The sequence below is a fragment of the Strigops habroptila genome, chromosome 2 (assembly GCF_004027225.2).
Source record: "Strigops habroptila isolate Jane chromosome 2, bStrHab1.2.pri, whole genome shotgun sequence".
Lineage (NCBI taxonomy): Eukaryota > Metazoa > Chordata > Aves > Psittaciformes > Psittacidae > Strigops > Strigops habroptila.
The window spans coordinates 2,882,746-2,902,906 of NC_044278.2; the positions used below are offsets into that span (position 1 = coordinate 2,882,746).

General features: G+C 47.4%; 1 protein-coding gene across 1 annotated transcript in view; it reads right to left on the bottom strand.

The window, feature by feature from the left end:
* RCSD1 (RCSD domain containing 1) overlaps positions 1-20,161 on the bottom strand; it is a 35,172-nt gene that overhangs the window by 6,661 nt on the left and 8,350 nt on the right. The window contains exons 2-3 of the mRNA XM_030471814.1: positions 3,626-3,733; positions 1,053-1,142 (exon numbers count right to left, since the gene is read on the bottom strand). Coding sequence (XP_030327674.1) covers positions 1,053-1,142; positions 3,626-3,733 — 198 coding nt within the window. The remainder of the gene's footprint in view (positions 1-1,052; positions 1,143-3,625; positions 3,734-20,161) is intronic.

Here is a 20,161-nt window from a genome sequence, read left to right on the forward strand (position 1 = left end):
AGGTGATGTGTAATGGATCTGCTGCTATATGGCCTTCACTAAGGTAGATAACCTGTGACACATTTACCCCTGGTATTATTTCAGGACCAGACAGATTAAAATTCTACTTCTTAAAGGCTACAAGCCTTAACATTGGCAAATATTGTGAACTTTTTGTGACAGCAAACACTTTCTGGCACCACTTGACTAACAGAGTTAAAGGGTATCCAATTAGTATGGGCAAGAAAAGCCTAAGTGGCTGGAAAAGCAGAGCTGTGAAAACTGTTTAAGGGAGAGCAATGCTTTGAGAAGGAGCATGTAACTTTTTCCAGGTTCAAAGGGAAAGGAAGGAAACCTAGGATTTTAAAGCTTGTGCTCCTTTGGCGTGGAGGCAGAAAGAGCTTGTAGCTGTCAGAACAGAAGGATAAAGAACCACCCCCTTGTTAAGGGCAGGTGACAACGTGAAATTCGGTGGGTAGACCTCATACCCTGAAACACAGAAGGACAGAAGTGACGGGAGAGGGCCTAAGCGTGACCTTTAGTGAGTAGCAGACAGTTTATGGGGACCTGCTCATTTGAGAGTGCTGTATGGAGGACACCTCAAGACAATGTTCTGCGGGTACTGCTGACTAAATCCCTCTTCACTCTGGATTAATTATTTCCTTTTTCTGTCAAAGAAAAAATCTCCAGAGCAGAACTATTCCACCATTATACTCAAATCTCTGTATCTGAAGGCAACAAACAGCATGGGTGTCCCCTGTGCTAAGCGCTGTTCAAATCTAATAAATGCTGGCAGTTCCTACTTTAAAATGCTTGAAAGGTGGTAACTGGGTGGATCCATCAGTGCTCTAAGGGTAAGAACAAAAGCAGTAGAAATGGGATGTGTATCCATGCTATAAGCCTGGAATACAGCGTGGAACTGACCCCGAGTATGCGTGTGTGAGCAGGGATGCTGCATGATTGATTTCTTTTGCTGCACAGCCTGACCTTTCTGCAACTTCCACGCTCATGTCTCAGGAGAGAACAGGTTGCAGAGAGGAGAGACCTTGTCCCCCTATTAAACTGATACTCACTTGCTCATCATTGTCACTTGTCTCAGTTTTGTGGGAATACAATGGAAGGGAGCATGGTGGTTTCCTCCGAGTTGGCTTATGTGGTGGTACCTAAGAGAAGAAAACAACCAACTCAGCAGCAGGGAAATCAGTGGTTTTTGAAGAAGGTAATGAAATTCAAGCACCAAAGGGCATGCTCTGTGAGTGACCTGCTTGGATGGCAGGGCTTAGCTTGCCTAAATGCATCACCCAAAGGCAGCACAAGACATTAGCATGTGGGCTGTGGCCAGCATCCTAGGTGTGCTTGTAGCATCTCGAGCCCAATCCTAGTACTGGAAAAGTAGTCTCTATCTCCTTCCACAGCATGAACCACGGCACTTCAAGCTTCCTGCAAAGGACACTCTTCTAACCTGTAGAGGGTGGAGAAGCCTTCCCAGAAGCTTAATCTTCGAAGCATCCTGCTGGAGACCCCCTCACACTGCAACAGCTTGTTATTGTTCTCTTTCCTGTCTTATTTCCAGGACTTCCTTTTAAAGAAAGCTGCCTACCTGGATCATGATTTTCCTATTTTGCATCTGATATATTTTAGGGGCAAAAAGGGGAATTCTGACTTTTTTAACATGCTCTACAGCCCTATTAGTTTCTTTCTAATGAAGAAGAGCAGCTCACAGAGACAAGTGTCCAGCTGTAACCTTTAGGTTGGCTAAGGAACAGATTCTCCAGGGAGAAGGAACAAGAAAACTTAACGGCAGGGACACCAGTTCATTCTGAATGTCCTCGGGCTCTCAGAGGTACAAGAGTGCTCACTAGGAAGGAAGAGATGCATAGCACAGCACCTATGGAGTTGCTCCTTCATAACTATTGCTCTGGTCTTGAAGCCAAGCTCTATCTATTTTTATGCCAGGTTTGTAGTCTCCTGCCAAGCTGTTAACACGCTTTTAATGTGTTAACAGACAAAATACTCAGATAATATTGTGGATCCTGGATAATATCCACAATATAATAATTCTGTTACCTTCTAACAGGTGGGCATGTGAAAAGTTGAATTATGGCATCTTTGCCCTCTGTGGAGTTGGCTGTCTTCGAGGAGCTGTAGACTTGATGTCACTTAACTGCTGGTGGTGCTGCACCCAGCATGGCAGTGCTGCATCTCTAAGCGGCTGAGGGCAGCCCTGACCTTATCATTATGTCACACTAGAAAGCAATAATGTCATGTCTTACTGAAACCTCTTCATTTTGCAGCCATGAAATGCTGTGCTGTGCCACAGTGAATGTCTCAGAGGTTCCTTGGTTGATAGGTTTCCCTTTGCTGGCATGAGTCAAGCAAGGGTTAAAGACCATCCACTCAGCCATTAATCTGAAGCCAGCTTGAGAAAGCCAGTGGGGAAGTGACAGATGGCTTGGAGAGAAAAGACAGGAAACTTTGTCCTCCTCTGTCTCTGGAGAAAATGAGTTTCCCCCCACTGTGAGGCCCCTCCACACTGCCTTGGCTTGGGAGCAGCAGAAGTCTGCAGATAACACAAGAGAGGCCTGGGAACTTGCTGCCTTTTGAAGGGTGAGGGAGTTAGTGCAGTTAAATCCCATACCTTAAAGAGAGGAAATTACTGTAATGGGATGGATGGAGTGGTGTGCTGGTGACTAGAGGGGAAAAAAAGTGCTTGGGAAGAGATTGGCTCTTCCCATCGTGGGGCCCAGCTGTGGGACTGCTACCCTCTGATAGACGGTGGCACGCCAGCACTGCAGGGCAGAGGTCATTATTGCATCCAGCCAAAGCCAGGGAGGATCCCCTTAGGCCCAGCCTGGGACATGCTGAAATGAGCTGAGCAGCAGAAGGAAGCAGTGCGCTTTTAAAGAGGCACTCGCTGACTGAGGAGAGCCACCAGCAAACATTTATGCTTCTAAAACAGTGCATAATGATATAGGAGGCTCTCCTAAAATGTCAACCTCCATCCATAAATACTCTGATTTTCCTTTCCTCCTAAGAGAGGTATTCTGGTGTTTTGCTTAGCTGGTGAAAGACAGCTTGCGAGGTAATGCTTGGCATAGCGCGCTTTCAATAAAATAGAGTTTCAGCATGATAGAGAGAGGCAGAGTCTGAAATGTCATTGGGAAGAGGTAATGAGGGCAAATAAAGAGACAGCTTGCTTTCTCACACCTGTACAGAAGGAATTACCTGGACGAAACCTTCTTCTCTTGTGAACAAGGTGCTGGTGACCTGCCACTGGCTTCTACGCTGCAGAATCTGTTGTTTGCTTTCTTTTTCAATGGCTCAGTGTCAACTATTTCATTATTCATTGTCACCCTTTGCCCACAAAAGCCAGCCCAGATAGCACGGGCACTGATATCTGCTACTGGTAGATACAGACAGTGTCTAGTTGTCTTGAGGTATGGCTCTACCAAAATACTTGCTCACAAGTCAGCAATGCCTGGAAGACACTGTCATAGCTTGCCTTGCACCAGGAGACAAATCCTTCGCAAAGATTCAAAATCAAGGCGGATTCATGCTCCAATCACTGATGCTCTAACTTCTATAGGCAGAGGCAAATGCCTCGTTTCCCACTCAATTCCCTGCTGGTGGCTGCAGAGCACCTTACCTCTTTTCCAGTAGTATTGGCTGCTTGCTCTTTGAATTTCCCTGCTAGCTGAGCCACTGAAGGTGATGATGACTTGTCCACCTCTGAGTTGGTCTCTGCTGGCCTGTTCTGACAAATCAGGAACATCAAGTCATGAGCAAAGGCTGGGAAAAGCAAACAGGCTAGAGAGAAGCCTGCGTATGTGTTATAAAGTTCAAGAGTAAGCAGGGAATTAAAGCAGAGTTTCTTACATATGGCATCAATCATCCGGTCTGAGAGCAAGAGGTTTGCGAAGATAGGATATAGCAGCATTTTCAAATATCCCAGAAAAACAGTAATTCCTGCAGGATCTTCCAGCCTTAGCTGAAGAGCCTACACTCGGTAATTTTCACTGGAAGCAAACTAAGTATTTCAAGCCAAGTGTCTGTTCCCCATTTTTCCTTGCAGTGAGCAGATGAAGCAGGTCAGTAAAGGACGTTCCCATACACCTTCTCTGCCCTCCCATCCCTTTCTTTATTGCCCTCACCACCGTCACCCTTCCTTTCCCAGTGGTTCTGCTGTGAGAAGCCATTCCACGTCCTCGCAGCAAGCCAGCATCTGCCTGGGGATGTCCCTGTGCTGTTCTGCTTTTTTGGCAATGAAACGCTCAGGCGGGTGTGCGTGGGGGGAGGAAATACCAGGGCTGAGAGAAGCTTCCCCTCCCCTGGGTCGACAACAGGCTGAGAAGCAGGGGGTTTGTTGGAGACTGGATGGTGCAACTCTTCCCACAGCACACAGCCCTGTTGTCATCCCACATTTGCCTTGTTTTCTTAGCTATGTGTGTATCAAGCAATACGAGAAGAAAGCCTTGAAATCAAAGCTGATGAAAGGAAAACTTTGTTCTTCATCTCTAGTATCTGATCCCAGGGAAAACCGAACCAACCAACAGTCCTTGTTTTGTTAGAGGTGGAGACCTCAAAATGACAAACTATCAGCAAGAAAGCTCATACCTCCACTTCCTTTACCACCACTATGAATGCATGACCAGCACCACGCTTCCCACCCCTCCACCTCAACACTCTTCTGCTTCTCAGTCAGAAAGTTTCCCAAAGTCTGCTGCTAAAGGAATACATTTGTTTCTCCAAAGACTGCAGCAGAGCCCTTCCTTCCGCCTTTATACTGCTCTGCCTGGGACGGACCTGCTGTCTCATTAACACCACCACTCCTTCAGCATAGCTGGAGGTGAAACACCAATCCGGCCCATGTATGGACCATATCCTTCGGGTCACCGCACTACAGGGGCTGGAGAAATAGTTGTGGAAACTTGAAATCATTCTAGAGAAGGAATTTCTTTAGACTCCTAGTTTCTAGATTAAAAGCAAATCACGAAGGTTACATTAAGGATCATCTGTAGCTTGGAGCATTCTCTAGTCTGAAAAACCTGGTAGAGAGCAGCATGGCTACGGCCTGTTTGCACTGTGGAAAAGGGCCTTTCCCTTTCTCAGAGAGGTGAAAAAATGGTCCTGATAAAAGCTGCCTTCTTTCTCCCAGGCGCGCAAGCCCCAGTAGGTGTCTGCCATTCCCTGTTTCCAGGATCCTGACTACATTTCCCCCGGTAAACTTCCCCTACGCCTCGGCCCAGCTTTCTTGCATCCAGCCACAAAAGCCACATCAACTGTCTCCTCTGAGGGAACTTCTAGCACCTTCCCCCTCATCTTTTCAGCCTTCATTAGAGTAACTACAGGCAGGGGAAGTGTCAGATAAGGGGAATGAAAGAAGCAGGGAGGTAAGCAGGGCAGCAGGGCAAACTGCTGCACATGAAAAGTGATGGCTGGATAAATGGGGAGGGAGAGCAGTTCCCAGCTGTAGGCTGTTTCCCTGCCATGAAGGGAGGGCAGGCTGGAAAGCAAAGGAAACAATGACCCTGGGGAAGGGAGGATGGATTGGAAGGCTTGGCTCAGCATACCAGCTCCTAGGACACTGGGCATGGCACAACCTGAACAGAGGACTCAGTTGAGGCTGAGGAGCTGCAGGTGCTCAGTGTCTGTGGTGGAAGGGTTTCCTCCCTTATAGTCTCTTTTTCTCCAGCCCTATCATAGCCCTTTGCCTTTACCCAGAAAAGACATTGCACTTCCTCTTGGCCTATCTGACCTCTTGTTTTGGGGTGGTTGCGTTTTCTCTTTTGAGTTACAGTCTGAAAACACAGCTCCCTTTCTTTGGAGCTGATCAAAGCTGTGGGGCTGGACTGATTCCATGCGTTTCTTGTTTTGCTGGTAGCAGCGTGGCTCTCGCCGGCGCGAAGCTCGCTGGCCGGGCGCAGGAAGCAGTGAACATGCCATTCTAAGATTAGCACAAGTAGCCCACGGGCTGTGTCCTCCTCAAACTGCCAGCTGCAGGCTCTCCGATTACACCACGCGTTTTGCAACGGGAAAAGTCCTTTCTTGGATCCCTTCTGGCAATTACACGTCTGTCCTGAATCCAGCTTTTCCTACAGCTTCTGTTGTTTGGGGGTTTTGCCCCAGCGGGTGTCCCAGGTTCTGTGTCTTCCAGTCAAGGGAAAGCGTTGTACCGGGACACTCGGATGCAAAATGTTCCCTTCCTTGCGTTGCAAGGAGAACACCATCCCCCTGGCTTCCAGGAGCTGGATGGCAGCCTGCCTCCCGCTGGGAGGGAGGTGGGAAGCCTTGCTTTCTCACTCTTACCCCAGAGCAGGTACCAACAGCCCTCAGCCTCATCCACACGGCTGCTCCTCTCATCCCAGAGCTTAGTGCTGGGTCTCTCCTGCGGCACAATAGTAACGCAACCTCTCCCATTCCTGGTCATGTTTTCCATCTTGGTGACATAACCCACCACTTCTCCAAGTGACGATGATAAGGAGCTCTGCTCTTTTTTTGTCAAAAAAAGGTGAAATTACTCAGATGTGAATTCTGTGCTCTTTGCAGCCAACTGCTGATTCTTTTCCTTTTCCTAAGAGAAGTGTGCATGGGCTAAAACCAGTAAGCTAGGGTGAAAGATTTACTCCATCAGTAATTTGGTGACTGCCACGCTGAGGTCTTTTACTGTTCCATAAAAATAAGTGTCTAAGCACTGCGCATTCTCAGAAGCGTCAGACAGAGACTTAAAACAGGAACTGAATTGTACCATCAGTGTAAGCATGGCACTGCCTGCAAAAGAGGAAGTGCAATTAGCAAGTTCTCTGTAAGGGGTTTCATTTTCCTCTTCCAAATAAGTTTATAAAATTGAGTAAATTTGAAAATGGTTTTCAACCCCACGTTTCTTCGTCTGCTCTTAAAACTGAACGTGGCCCCTTTGACAGCACTGAAGAGGAAAATCCTGGGTTTATTTGTGGGTTAGGTACAAGCATGGCAATTCAAGCTTCACACCAAAGCCTCTCCTTCCTTAGGCTTCGGAGTCCTTGCCTCTCTCGTGAGAGCAAAACTGACACCAATTCCTGATTCTGCAGATTCAGGAGCCTAAAGGGGGGGGCACTCTTTTTAGCACAGATCCCTGCTTCTCTTCCCTGGTGGAAACACCACTAGGTCCCCATAGAAATGTCCCACATCATCTCTGCTGTATCTTTTCAAGGCAGCTGGGAGTGGAGATGCTCAGTACTCAAGGTACTGAGTGGAGATGCCTGGATGCTGTGGCACAGTCAGCTCTGGTAGCACAGTCCCAACCTGGCGATTTAATGTGCCAGAGGATGTGAGGGCTAGAAAGGGTGCCTGATGTGGCAGGGATCCCTCAGCACAACTATGTCATTACCTGGCTCAGTGACATTTGCCATTTCTCCTGCTAGAGCCCATGGACCCACTGTGGGCACCAGGTGAGAGAAAGTGCATATTAGAGGCTACAGAAAAAAGGTCAAGAGACTGAAGAGTTTCTCTGTGCATACCCCTTGGGTACTCACAAAGAGCTTTTCTTAAAGATCATGATTTGAGCTACAGGTGGGGAGAGTCACTACTGTGAGTTTTTTATGAAATCAGAATTGCAGAGAATTTATACTCCTGTAGGAAACTGGAAAGCCAGAGGTGGCTTTGGAGGTGAACTGGAACGACCTGCTGATACTGGTGCAGAACTGGCCCCAACAGCCTTCAGCTAGCAGTTTTGGTCATGACCTACCCGCAGTTTTGTCACTGTCCATAACACGCTACTGGAAATACTAGTCTGAAAGGGTACCAGCGGGATTCAGAAGCAGACAGTGAAGGATTTGTGCACCTGGTTTGACTGGTGAAAAGAGCAAAGGTTTATTAGCTGCCAAACAGTGGAGTGTTTTGGCTTAAGCAGCACTTAAATACCAGCTGAATAACAGCAGAGATTTGTACTGCCCTTCTCTCCTTCCCTCCCCGATGAGTCCTCTGACTTGTCTGCTTTTGAAGGTAGGATATTTTGGCCAGATGGAGCACGTTTAATCTGAGATGCAAGCCCTCCACAGCACCTTGCAAGGCTGGAGTATTCAGCAGCTATGAAATCAGTGATGGTTACACAATTGGGTACTGGCCCTGTGCACTTTACACACCCATTCTCATGCTTCTGCATCTAGATGTGATTTTGAGGCCGCTCCCTCAGCTCCGCATCTCTCCCTTGCTTCTAAAGAGCTTCAAAGGAATGATTCCCTGAAGCCATTGTCACACCAGGCCATCGTGCCGGCCGCTTTCCCATACCCTGTGCTCGCACAAGCTCTGCAAAGCTCCGCTGTGACTCTCACAGGGGTTTTTCATTGCTGCACATAAAATCTACCCCAGCAAAAGCAAATATGGCAAAAATAATGACAAATACAGTGTGTCAGAGCCAGACACGATGATGCATCAGCGGTTCAGGGCTAGTGTCGTGATTACAGAAACAGGATCCAGAAACAGTGACCCTCAGCACCCAGCTCTCAACACCACACTATGAGAAGGCGGCTGTCAGTATGCAAGATGAAAACAAGAGAGGGTCAGTGTTTTTGGGGTGCGGCTTCCTAAGGTCCTGGTTTTGGCAGGAAGACAGCTTATGTTTCCAACTACTCATTCTCCCTTGACCTTTCCTTTCCCCCTTCCCCCTCCCTTGCACCAGTGTGAATTTGTGGGGCTGTGCTGTACACTGGATCACTGAAATGATCTGGGCTAAAAATACATCCCTTAAGTCTTTACAAGGTTATTTTTAACCCGGATCATTTCAGCAATTGAGTTCACAGCGCAGCCTGACAAGCACTTGCACTGCCATAGCAGGAGGGGATGCAGGTTTGGCGGCAGCAGCCTGCAGTGCAGGGGGAGGACTTCCCTTTAACCACCCCAGCCAGAGCCTGAGGAAGTTGCATCCTGATGTGTCCAGAGGGCTGATAACAACAGAAAAATCATATATTTGCATGCCTGCTGGTAAAGGCCATTTTGGCCTGTGGCACTGGTGTTTCACCCTGCAATCTGTTGCCTCCTGCCTGAGACACAGCTGAGCACCTTGCCATACTGGCAGCCAAGTGAATCGGAGTAAGTTTCTGTTACGCATCCACAAAAGCCACACAAATACTGGGTCAGAGATCTCCAGAAGCCCCACTTCAAAGAGCAGCAGCCACATGTGTGGCCGGCGAGCGGGGTTTTCCCTGCTGCATGGCACAGGCAAAGCTCTATATCTGCAGGACCTGCTCAGCTAAGGAAGGGATGAGGGATGCATCTGCAGGGAGGAAACTAGAATCATACTAGAGTCAAACTACAGTCGTAGAATCATAGAATGGTTTGAGTTGGAATGGACCTTAAAGCTCATCTAGTTCCAACCCCTTTCCATGGGCAGGGACACCTTCCGCTAGACCAGAGCCCCATCCAGCCTGGCCTTGAACACTTCCCCCCTCTTCCCTGCCTTGCTCAGCCCTCTGAAGGCAAGGACATGCACAAAGCCTTCCCAGACACACCACCTACCTTTCTCATTTTTCAGTAAAGTAACTGCAGGATTTGAGGAGCCAGACAGTCATAAGCCTTGTCTGCATGGGAAAGCTTATACCACATGCACTGGAGTAGCTCTCTCAGCTCACGTGGGGAGCAGAACAGCACTAATCTGATAGAGGTGTCTGTTTTTCAGCAATCAGTGTGGCTGAAAAGAGCCAGTCTCAAACTTCTCAAGTACCTGTTTCTGACACAGAAAGCAGCATTTTGGGAATGAAGCATTAAGCTGTAGCAGGGAATGTGCCTCCTGTCAGGGCCTCCCAGGGGCAGGAGTGGGGTGAATGTCTCCTACCCCTGCGGTGAGGTGCTGCAGCCTCTCTCCTGAAAAGTGTCCCCTGCAGAGATGGGGTTTGATGAACTGGAGATGTCTGACTCGCTCGCAGACCAAGCAAGGGAGAAGTGATGACTGGCTCCTCCCATACTGCCCCACGGATTTGAGGTAACCATCCCCATAAGCAAGAGCTAATCCCTTCTCCCTGCCCCATCTTTTTTATTCAACCACTGAGGCCAGATGGAGGCAAAAGGCCACTGAATATTCCCATGATGTGTGATCTATGGTATAGTTCTGGTCTGTCTTCAGAGGACATGAACTTAGGCTCTGGAGAATGCATCACGAATGCATCTCATTACCAGCCAAGCACACCCGCATGTCAGACCAGCCTTACCTTTTTAAAGGCCACAATAACATTCAGTGGTGACGCAAAAGACAATATGAATGTGTCTGCATGTATTGAAGTAATAAAATCTTTCAGTTAGGAGTATCTTTAGTACCTGTTTTAAAGGCAAGTGTCCAAAGAGGCCAATCCACCAAACTATGTTTTCCTACCCCTAGGTTCATTTATTATTCAAGGAAGACAATCTAAAGAAACCTGGAGGGGGTCCCTGGGTGTGGGTCTTAGCTTTAAAGCAGAACGGACAAGTTTAGGTTCACCCGGGCAAATCTGCCACTCTTTTTGTCTTGTCCAAAGGCAGGAAATAGGTAACTGAATTTTCATTTTCAACCTCTTCTTGCAGGCACCAGTTATTTTGGCTCTGACATGCCATAAAACAAGATAATATTAGATGGGCAGCCCATAAGGAACTCTTCTTTAAATGAACTAAAAAACCAGCTCAAGAATAGTTTTTAATTAGGATTGGACCCAAGTTACTAATAGAAAATTCTCTCTAATATGTAGTTTTTAGTTTCACTCAAAGCCATCTCTCTGCATCTGCCATTTAGATGAATCTCAGTTTGCACCTTCCAGACAACATAACTTGAGCCGATTAGTTTATCTGTGTCCATGTGAGTACATCAATAGCATCAGGATCATACTGAAAAGGGAACATTGTTTGGACTGGGAAGGGAGAGGTAAGTTATCAGGGTAGGTTTAAAACAAACTCCCTCCAAGGAGCAAACTGAAAGGCAAAGAGGGTGGGAAAATACCTGAATCCCAGCATGAGGCTCTGGGCAGCAAAACCCAGGAGAGGCTGACACTCACAATCTGAGCCTGCTCATTCTCCTCGTGACCCACCAAAGCATCAGTGCAGGTTGAGCACAGACTGCCCAGGAAGTGGGTGGGCTCACAAAAAAACCCTGGCCTTGGCCCATTTGTTTAATTCCCTAGAAGGTAATCTCACAACGCTTGTTCCCACTGGAGTTCAGCAGCACGCTGGTCCCCTAGCTCAAGAAGCAACACATCCCAAGGTGTAAGCCCTGAGCAAACAAACCTTTTCTTTCAGCCACACTGACCCCTGTCTGTCCCAGCGAAGCATCCTTCTTCTCATCGCTCTCTCTTTACCCTTCTTACCCTCACAAATCATTCTCACTGGAGGACTTCTAACTCTGTTTCAGGAGGGGTTTATGTGGTTTATTTTTTCACTTGGCATCTTATCTGGCAATGAAGCTGCTCCTTGTCTGGTTGTGGTAAATTTTAATTATTGGCAGAAGCCCCAGCTAGAAGTGGCAGCAGCTGTGGTCCTGTGATACCTTATAGCCGGTCCTGTCCATCATTGTGTCAGCATAGCCCACAACACTCTGGGATGCAAAGCCAAGACTCCTACCTGCATTTCCTACCACTTGCTATAGAGCAGAAGTGATAATTACTGTGCTGTGCTCCACCAGAGCAAAACTGACTGTGTGAGCCACTTGTGCACCTTCCTCTGGTGGGGTTAGCTCTGCCAACTTTGTGTATCACAGTTACTTGCCAGGAGAGGACAAGCCCAGGATACCTTGCAGATCTTTCAGGTGTATCCTAAATGCTAGAAAAGAAACAATATTTTTCTACTTCTCTCTGTCTGCTCCATTTCTCATCACAGGTGAGAGTTTTGTGATCTTTAGGAATGGCAGCGTGCAGAGTCCCCATCCTTTTCCTCCAAGATGTCATCAGATGGCTGGGCAAAGAGGAATAACCAGCCTCAAACTGCCATGGGTCCCCCAATGCCAGGACATAGGAGTGAAACACAACAGAAAGCTGAGCAGAGAAAGTAAGATTTCTATTTGAAAGATTCAAAGAGAATTCCGGGGCTGAAATCAGGACATACAATCTGTCTGTGAAAGAGTATATGGGTATGTTGAGGTGCATCATGATGATCCCAGCACACGCTGCAAAATTCTTGGCTGTTTTTTGCCAGGACTGGCATTGTAAAGGTCATGCAAACAGGTTTCTAGTTTGACTTGCAACAAAAGGAATTAGTGTTAAGCCTCGGTCTGTCTCACATGAGAGCATGCACAACTGTGCAGAACCATTGCCTTTCCAAGATAAAGCTTTTTCTATGTTAAGGTCAGGCCTCAGGCAGTGCAGAGTGGCCCCCACATGTGGCTGATGTCACATGCAACAGATTCAATCTTCGACCTTGCAGCTCCAGGGAAAGCAACCTGCAGCCTGTGGGAATATACTGTGAATGCGGGAGTTTGGGCTCCAGATTTCTAAACACTCTGTGAAAACAATGGGACTTCAGGTTAGGTTTGGGACCAGTCTGAGCTCCTGGGTCCCAAAGATGAGCTTAAGATTCCTCTAACCCAGGCACACATCTCGTCTGTACGTGTCTCTATGTAGCTAGTTTCCTTCAGACGAGGAAAGTTTTGAAGACAGGCAGGAGGAGGTAAGGACTCCTGATGAAACACGCTACCTTCAAGGCAGTCAGTGCTGTTAGAGCCCAGCCATCTCTAGGAGCTTTCTTCAGTTCTAGTCTTAATGAAAACAGGAGCTCTCACAGCAGCCCTAACAAAGATTTGACTAGAAGTACCAAATGCATGTTGTAGGAACAGAGATGTCAGGTCTCCTCTTAAACTCTTTCTAATGTTTTTGCTGGAGAGCAAGCTTCTTGCCTGAGTGTAATCACTGCTGGCATGTCTCCTGAAGTCTGTGAATAAGTTAGCCACAAGAACAACTCTGAGAAGTGCAACATCCCTCCTCAGAGTGGTACCCAGGTCAACACTTATCCCTATACAGATGAATGAACAGAGGATGAGTGTGTGTCTGAACTCAACTGCAAGGCTATTGCATAGCTATGAGGGGGATGAAGAGAAAGGAGCTCTGACTGTAACACTGGGCAAAATAGTATGAAGAATGCGGACATGAAAGGAGGGTTGCATGTTTGTTTGTTTTTAGGAGAAAGGACAGGAAAAGCCTACTTTACATGAAGTATGTAAAAATATGAAACATTTCTCTGTACTTGGAAAGAGTTTGCTTTAGGGAAAGATTTTTCTCAAGGCTTGCAGTGGTCTGGTCTTGATTTTCTCCTTCTGAGAGTTCCCTCGTGAACCGCTGCCCTCTTGGCACTCAGGGTCAAGCACTGCCCAAAGGGTAAGGTGAGGATATTCCAGCTCAGCAGCGATGAGCAGCTTTCATCCAGAAGACAGCAAATACACTGCAGTAATTTCAAAACTACAGACTCAGACCTGCCAAATTTAAAGAAAATTTGGGAATTGGTGGAGGTGGGAGATACCATGTAGCCAGAAACTAGTAAGGGGACAGATGCTTTTCAAAGGAAGGGGCACTTGTCCACTGTACTGTAAATAAATGGTTCATGTACTCCCTGCCTTGCTTGCTGAAAGTAGAGGGGAAACTCTGGCTGGTTTTCCTTCTTTCAGTAGTTCAAGCTACCCATGTCTATATGTAAAAGGGCCTGGATAGTTGGCACAGTGGTTGGAGCAAAGCTTTTCTCAAGGAAATGTTGCTGCCTGTTTGGATCAGAAGCTTGCTCAGGGTCCTTCTCTGGTACTTCCCTCCAGGTAACCTCAGGACTGCCTAGAGCTCCTGAACATCAAAGCAAATGGTTATCACAAGTAAAAACCCATCCTAATGGTGCTGGGCAACAGGGATGACTGGATGGTGGCTGGAGTTAGATGGTGTGGTTCAAGAGCATTGCAAGTGTCTCCACTGCCACCAGTGATGCCGTGGCTGCCTCACTCAGCGCCAGGCAGCAGAGAGCAGCAGACATGCAGGCGAGGAGCTGTGTCCTTCACGATAGAATTATAGGAAACATCTGCAGACATCAGGAAATTAGAAGTGGTGAATACACTACCTACTTTCTGTTTCAGAGAATGACTACAATGAAATTGAATGAGGTAATTGTTATTTTAACCTCCCCTCGGAGATGTCCCTCCCTTTGCTGTTGGCGCATTTCTGCTAGCAAAGCGGGTGCGATGCTAGTGTTACGTAGTATTGCTTTTCATGACAGTCAGTGCCAATGCCACCTTTCTCCACACCTTCCCAAAAGCATCCCTTCTCAGCAGAGTAGCTGCATGAAGTCTCAGTTTAACTCGATGAGGTGGGACTGCTGCTGCTGGGCCTCAAGTGGAGAAAGCAGTCTCCTGTTAGCCTCTGTGGAATTTGTTAGTAAGATGTCCTAACACCAGCAGTCCAGGCTGGAAAGGCCCTTATATAGAAAGGGTATGCCAGCCACCTCGCACTAGTCTTTGGCTGGTGTTGAAAACTTTGGAGGCTGGATTTATGGCAGGTTTTTCTCCTCCTTGTGCCATGGTTTGTAGCTCTCAGAAGAGCCCAGCCTGTACTTGCTAAGCACTGTCTGATGAGGTAGCAAACCCAGCAAATATCACTGAGAAAAGTACATGTCAGATCCTGAGTCTCCCTTTTAGTAACAACAACAGTTGGCAATTGCCTAGTGCCTGTGCGTTCCCAGCACCTCACAGGCCAATTCATTACAGCAGCATCACCTCAAACCTTCATGGTCAGGAGCCTCTGCTGAGAGGGCAATGTATGGGCTTTCATGCATATGTAACTACTGCTGTGTACCCCACAGAATTGGCCCAGGGGTAAGTCAGGGTTTTATCTGCCAGGAGAGCACTCAGATCACCAGGCAGGTGCCTGAGTTCCCCTCTGCCCCAGGGAACCCTGAAACCCTTGCTGCATGTTGGCACGGCTTTAACAGGCCGTGCCCTAAGCACCAGTTTAAAAATCACCTCTTGCTAGACAGACCAAAGGGTTCGAAGCCCACACCCCCTGCAAACAGAACGGGGCCCAAACCATTTGCTTCCTGAGCAAGTGGCTTATCGTGCCTGTCAAAGGCTGCCAAGAATGGTTTGATCGAGCGCCATCATTACCAAAAGAGGCAGGGAGCTGCAGCACCTGGCTCTGCTGGGCAGCGTGCCTCGGCAGGGCAGCACGTATGTAACCTCAGCCCTACCCTATGGAGCCGTGAGCAGCTCTTGGCTCTGCTGTGCGCTGTGCAGCAAGGCATCTGGCTGTTCAGCCACAACCTGCTGCTCAGGGAAGGAGGTGGCAGATCATTTCAAATGTAAATCAATTATTTTATGCGGATGTATAGTGTTTCGGAAGTCCTCGACTGAGGTGATTGCAGAAACCTCCAGCAACAAACACACGGATGTCACCGTTTCCTTTCCCGTAAGATGCCTGATCCTATTTGCTTGTCTTTATTGTGCTCAGAGTATTCTCCTGGGGAGAGGAGTGGAGAGGAGAGATGAGGATGTGGTGCAAGGGGAACGTAACAGGGAAATGCCTAGTTTCTAATGCCAGCTTGGTCTGGGCAGCAGTCCACCCATGGACAGGTCAGCTGGGACTATCCCAGGCTTGTGCAGAAGCAGCATGGCACTGGTTGACTTTTAGTGTCAAGCAGGCAGGTGCCTAGTGAAGTGAAGAATCAGCAGAGTCAGGCAATGGTTGCAAGGGCTGTTTCCAGGCTGAAGATGTGGATTGCAGTGTTTCAGTTCTGCGTTAGTCCTGTAGTTGATCTAGGACACAGTAACTTGCCCTCAGCTGCTCAAAATCCAGGACAGAATTTTGGTCCAGGGTTTCACAAGCTCCACCTTGACACTTGGTCCTCTGTGGCACACTGGTTCTCCACAGCACAAGTGTCTGAGGATAGCTACACTGCGATGCAGAGCAGCCCAAGGAAACCTGTAGTAAAGGATCTGGGCCACACAGTCACGACTTCTCATGGTGGCATCACACTGGATGCGTTCTTTTAGTGCTATGCTCACACCAAGGGATTCATCAGCCCTGCCACAGCTCTGTGTGAACATTCACCAACACCAGGTATCTGCATTGCACCTGTGTGAGAAGTAGTAGCTATCTGGATTTTGTGTGGTAGAGGGTACTTCGGGCATGTATTAACTGAGACGACCTGTTGCCACGAAACTCATCCGAAGCAAGCCCTAACAAAAAGTCCAGCACGCACGAAGGACTGATTCCCTCCCAGTGAACTATCTTTTTAATGGAATTTCAGTCTGGTGTCTGAAGATTTTTAAAACTTTGATATTTTCCAGCATGATTATAAGGGTGTCTTAAAGACGCTTTGCTAGTGAGACAACAGATTTCACATCTCAGCCACGTGCGCCCTGTTTGTTGAGCTTACCCTTCTGCCTGCAGTTACAGGCTTCTACCCTAACAATTGCCTGTGTCTCAGTAACCTGCATAGGCTAAGCAGAGTCAGACTATAGTTTCCCTAGACCTAGACTAAATCAACAATATGAGAGGAAGGAGAAGTTCAAAGATGTTGAAAGCAGTAACAACAGAACAACTGAAATGAGATTTAGTGCCAGAAAACTGAATATTCAAGAGGGAAGGCCCAAAAGGTACTCGAAGGATGAGGTGACTCCTGTTGCAGTGAGAAGGTAGGAAGCTGGGATGAGAGGTAGAGAGGTGAAATAAAAGGCTGCTAATACCAGTGAGACCTGAGGCGACAGGGGGAGGAAGATGTGTGACATACAATAAAAAGAGATCATGATAATCAATATTACTAGATTTTTTAAGATACATAACATTTCCTTGCAAACAGTGAAGGGGAAAGAGTAGAAGGGCTAGGTGGAGAGGCAAAAATCGAGCCCAGTTGCCTACACACAAGGCAGAGAGGCTGAGAGAGCAAGGAAAACACATAAAGCTCATTAAGGAGTCCAACCAATTCAAGGAGAAATGGCCTTGGCCTTTCCTGTAAAAGGGCCATGCATGAGTAATTGACTCATTACCAGCCCAACACAGCTGCTTGCTCACAGGCCAAGCAGCCAACATGGAAATAATTGCAGGCAACAGGAAAAAGATTGTGGATAAGGTTGATATCTGGCCTGATGGGATCACACCCAGCCACACAAGTGGAGAAACAATGAAGGCACAGAGGCTGTGCCCACACGAGCAGCATGGCCTTTCTCTGGAGCAGGTCCTTGCAAGAGGGGTTTTCCTGCTGCCTGAAACAGCGCAACTTCAAAACCTTATCCGTGCTGGTTTTTAAGCCAAAACATACCACACGGGGTTCTCCCTTCTGAGACGCTGGGGTGCACTAGTGTCTCCATTCAGGACTTTGCTGTGATGAGGGCAAGATGTGTCTTTTTAGAGAAGGCTAAGACGCTACAGCTTCAAGAAAAAAAGAGAACTACAGAAGGATTCAAAAGCTGAGCTTCCTGTAGGTGGCAAAGTATTTCAAACCATCCAACTACTACCCAGTGGTACCGGTACGCTGCAAACTGGAGCTGAGCCATCAGTAACTTTAACCACTGAGATACAAAGATGTGACTAGCTTAAAAAATTCTCTGCAATTACTAAGTTTGACTACACTAGAAGACTAGATTAATGCATCTCCTCCCTTTATGAAGTCCTGGGAACTCAGTGTCCTGCTATGTCTTTAGAGTTAACATGTCCATTTTGAAAACTACTGGCTGTATTTATCTGGAACAGTTTAAAAAAAAACCCCAACTTTTTTTCTTTTGTGCTCATTCTAATGAGCATTTGGCCTTAAAAGAACAATGCCGATCTTGCAGAGCTCTTTCCTTGCTCCAAGTGAACACCAGTGACACATCTGCAGTCTTTTTCCATCAAGTTTACAATACCTCTATGTGTTTTTGGGGAAATACTTTGTGCCTCTAAAACATGAGTGCTGCTGGTGAGCCAGAATCCTGCAGCAGATTTCCTGAGCATTCCTATTACTTGAGATTATGAAAATTTGGCTTGGGATGCTGAAAACAAGGTTCCTTACTCTGAAATGTCCTGTCAAATGCAGCCCTTGGCTCTTCTCTCAAAGATCACAACGAAGGAGGCCAGTGGGCATTAACTTGGCAGCAGGATTTCAGCGTCATCTGAGAGCCAATGCACCACTTTACTAAATAACTGAAGATCCCCGCTCTCTTTCAAGCAGCACCACCCTTCATTTCTCCAAAATTAAACTAGATGAACACCTACACAGCTTCCAACTTAGTTCAGGAAGACGTCTGGCTTTTCTGGTGTGTCAGTCAGGATCTACAGCCCTTCTCTCCATCTGATGGGAGCCCTCTAGCAACAAATGCTGTATGAAAACTTGGTTGATACAACCAGACATGACCTACTGCAGATATCTAAATTACAGATAATTGACATGACAGGCATGTGGGGGAAAGAAAGGGGTTATTTCTCAGAAATTATCCATTGAATAGGTAAGTTGGTGAGGTTTTGTTGTCTTAGGAATCCACAGACACACCAGATGTGGAATAGCTCCTTCGGAGCCAAGGGCTGATGTGTACCTTGGTAGAATGATGCTGATGTCCTAATCTACAGCTGTCTGCAGCTGTTACCAGGATGGCGGTCTAGCTGGGCTGGAGCGTATTGCACAGCTGATACAACCAGTATCTGGGATTTGTCCTTGAGATACTCACACTACTAGCAATTGCCTCCATGGGTGGAGGGGTGAGATGGTAGTTCTGGAGAAGAGCAGTGGGGCCACCATAAGACGTAGCTGCTTTCCTAGTGCGCTGTTTGCACCAGCTGCTTGTCCAGAGCTCTGTTCCTGGCCAGGGTTTTCCCCAGGATCCTTCTCAGCTTCCTGATATTTTCCTCTCAGACATCTGTTTTTCTTAATGGTCTGGGAACTATACACAGCCTGTCAAGTTTCCCCAGATTAATCAGTGCCTCTCTGTGTGTACTTCCAGGCCTTGTTCTGGGCAGCTCTTGCTGCTCTAGAAGGATGAGAGGTGAGCTAATGGAGGAGCAACTGACCAAACATCCCAGGCTGCCCGCACGGAGAGGGGAAATAGTGCAGTCTGTGGGGCAAGTGCACCTGAGCTCATGTGAGCACAGGGGAGAGAGATGGCCAGGAAGGCTGGGCACATGTGTGGATTCTTTCGGTTGGGGAATAAAATGCATGAACCGTGGTTATCATCTGATACAGACCTCTGAGATAAGCAGCTTTCTGTTGGCTAAAATGTGCCCTGCAGGAGATCATTATTTTAAACCATCTGAATCCTAGCGTTGCTTTAAGTGATTTGCAAAGCCCTTTAGCTGTAGACATGCTGCGAGGCTGCACCCTGCTCTCACCTGCAGGCATGGAGCCACTTGGGTAGCTGCTCTGAAGGAGACGGGTTGAGCGAATGAAATAGCCCCTGTAGCAGGAAAGGTTGCAGCCTGATGAATCCCCTTGCAACTGCTGTTCAGTGTAGCTTCTTCCTTGCTTGCCTCATGTGGGGTGAGGGAAGGAGCCCTGTTTTTAGCAGAGGTCGGAAGTAAGATGAACTTCAGCAGGAGGAGGCTCAAACACAAGATGCTTCAGGAGGAAGGGACCACTCTTGGACTGACAGGGTGGTTGAAGAGGATTAGCTTTCAGCAGGTGCATATGCAGTATGTGTTAATTATCTAATCTGAAGCTATTCAGAAGGTCAAATTAGAAACTGAAGTCACGGATCTGCCAAAGAAGGGACACCGAGAATGCGAGAAGCAGGGACAATTTAAAACACTTCTGATAAATGCTGTAAGTAGGTTGTGATACCTCTCCATTTAAGCTCAACACTAGAGCCAGTCTAGTTGTAGGAGCACAGGGATTCAACTTCTCTTAATTTATCATGTTGGGAATAGAAAATCAGAAGGGTAAATGAGCCTTCACAGAGCTCCGAACTGCTGCAACTTCCAGGACTCGTCAGGCCTGTGCTATCTTTGTAACACATTGCTATTAAATTAGGTCTACGCTGGATACCAGCAGGTTGGAGAAGGCGGTTCATGTTTATCTGAGCCAGGAATTTAGTCTAAAAAGGTAACACAGATACGGAGTGAAGGAAAGCGATAGTAAACACTCAGCTAGCAGCCAGCTTGAGGTGTGAACGCAAAGCTATATCCACAGAGATCTTTTTAGCTGGACACTGGAAGGCACAGCGGCCCCCATGGCACTAAGGATCCCGGTCTGCAAAGCTGCTTTCTCAGCAGCTGCCCTCCCTTTGGCTCCATCTGAAGCCTCCAGTTTGTGAGACCTTGGA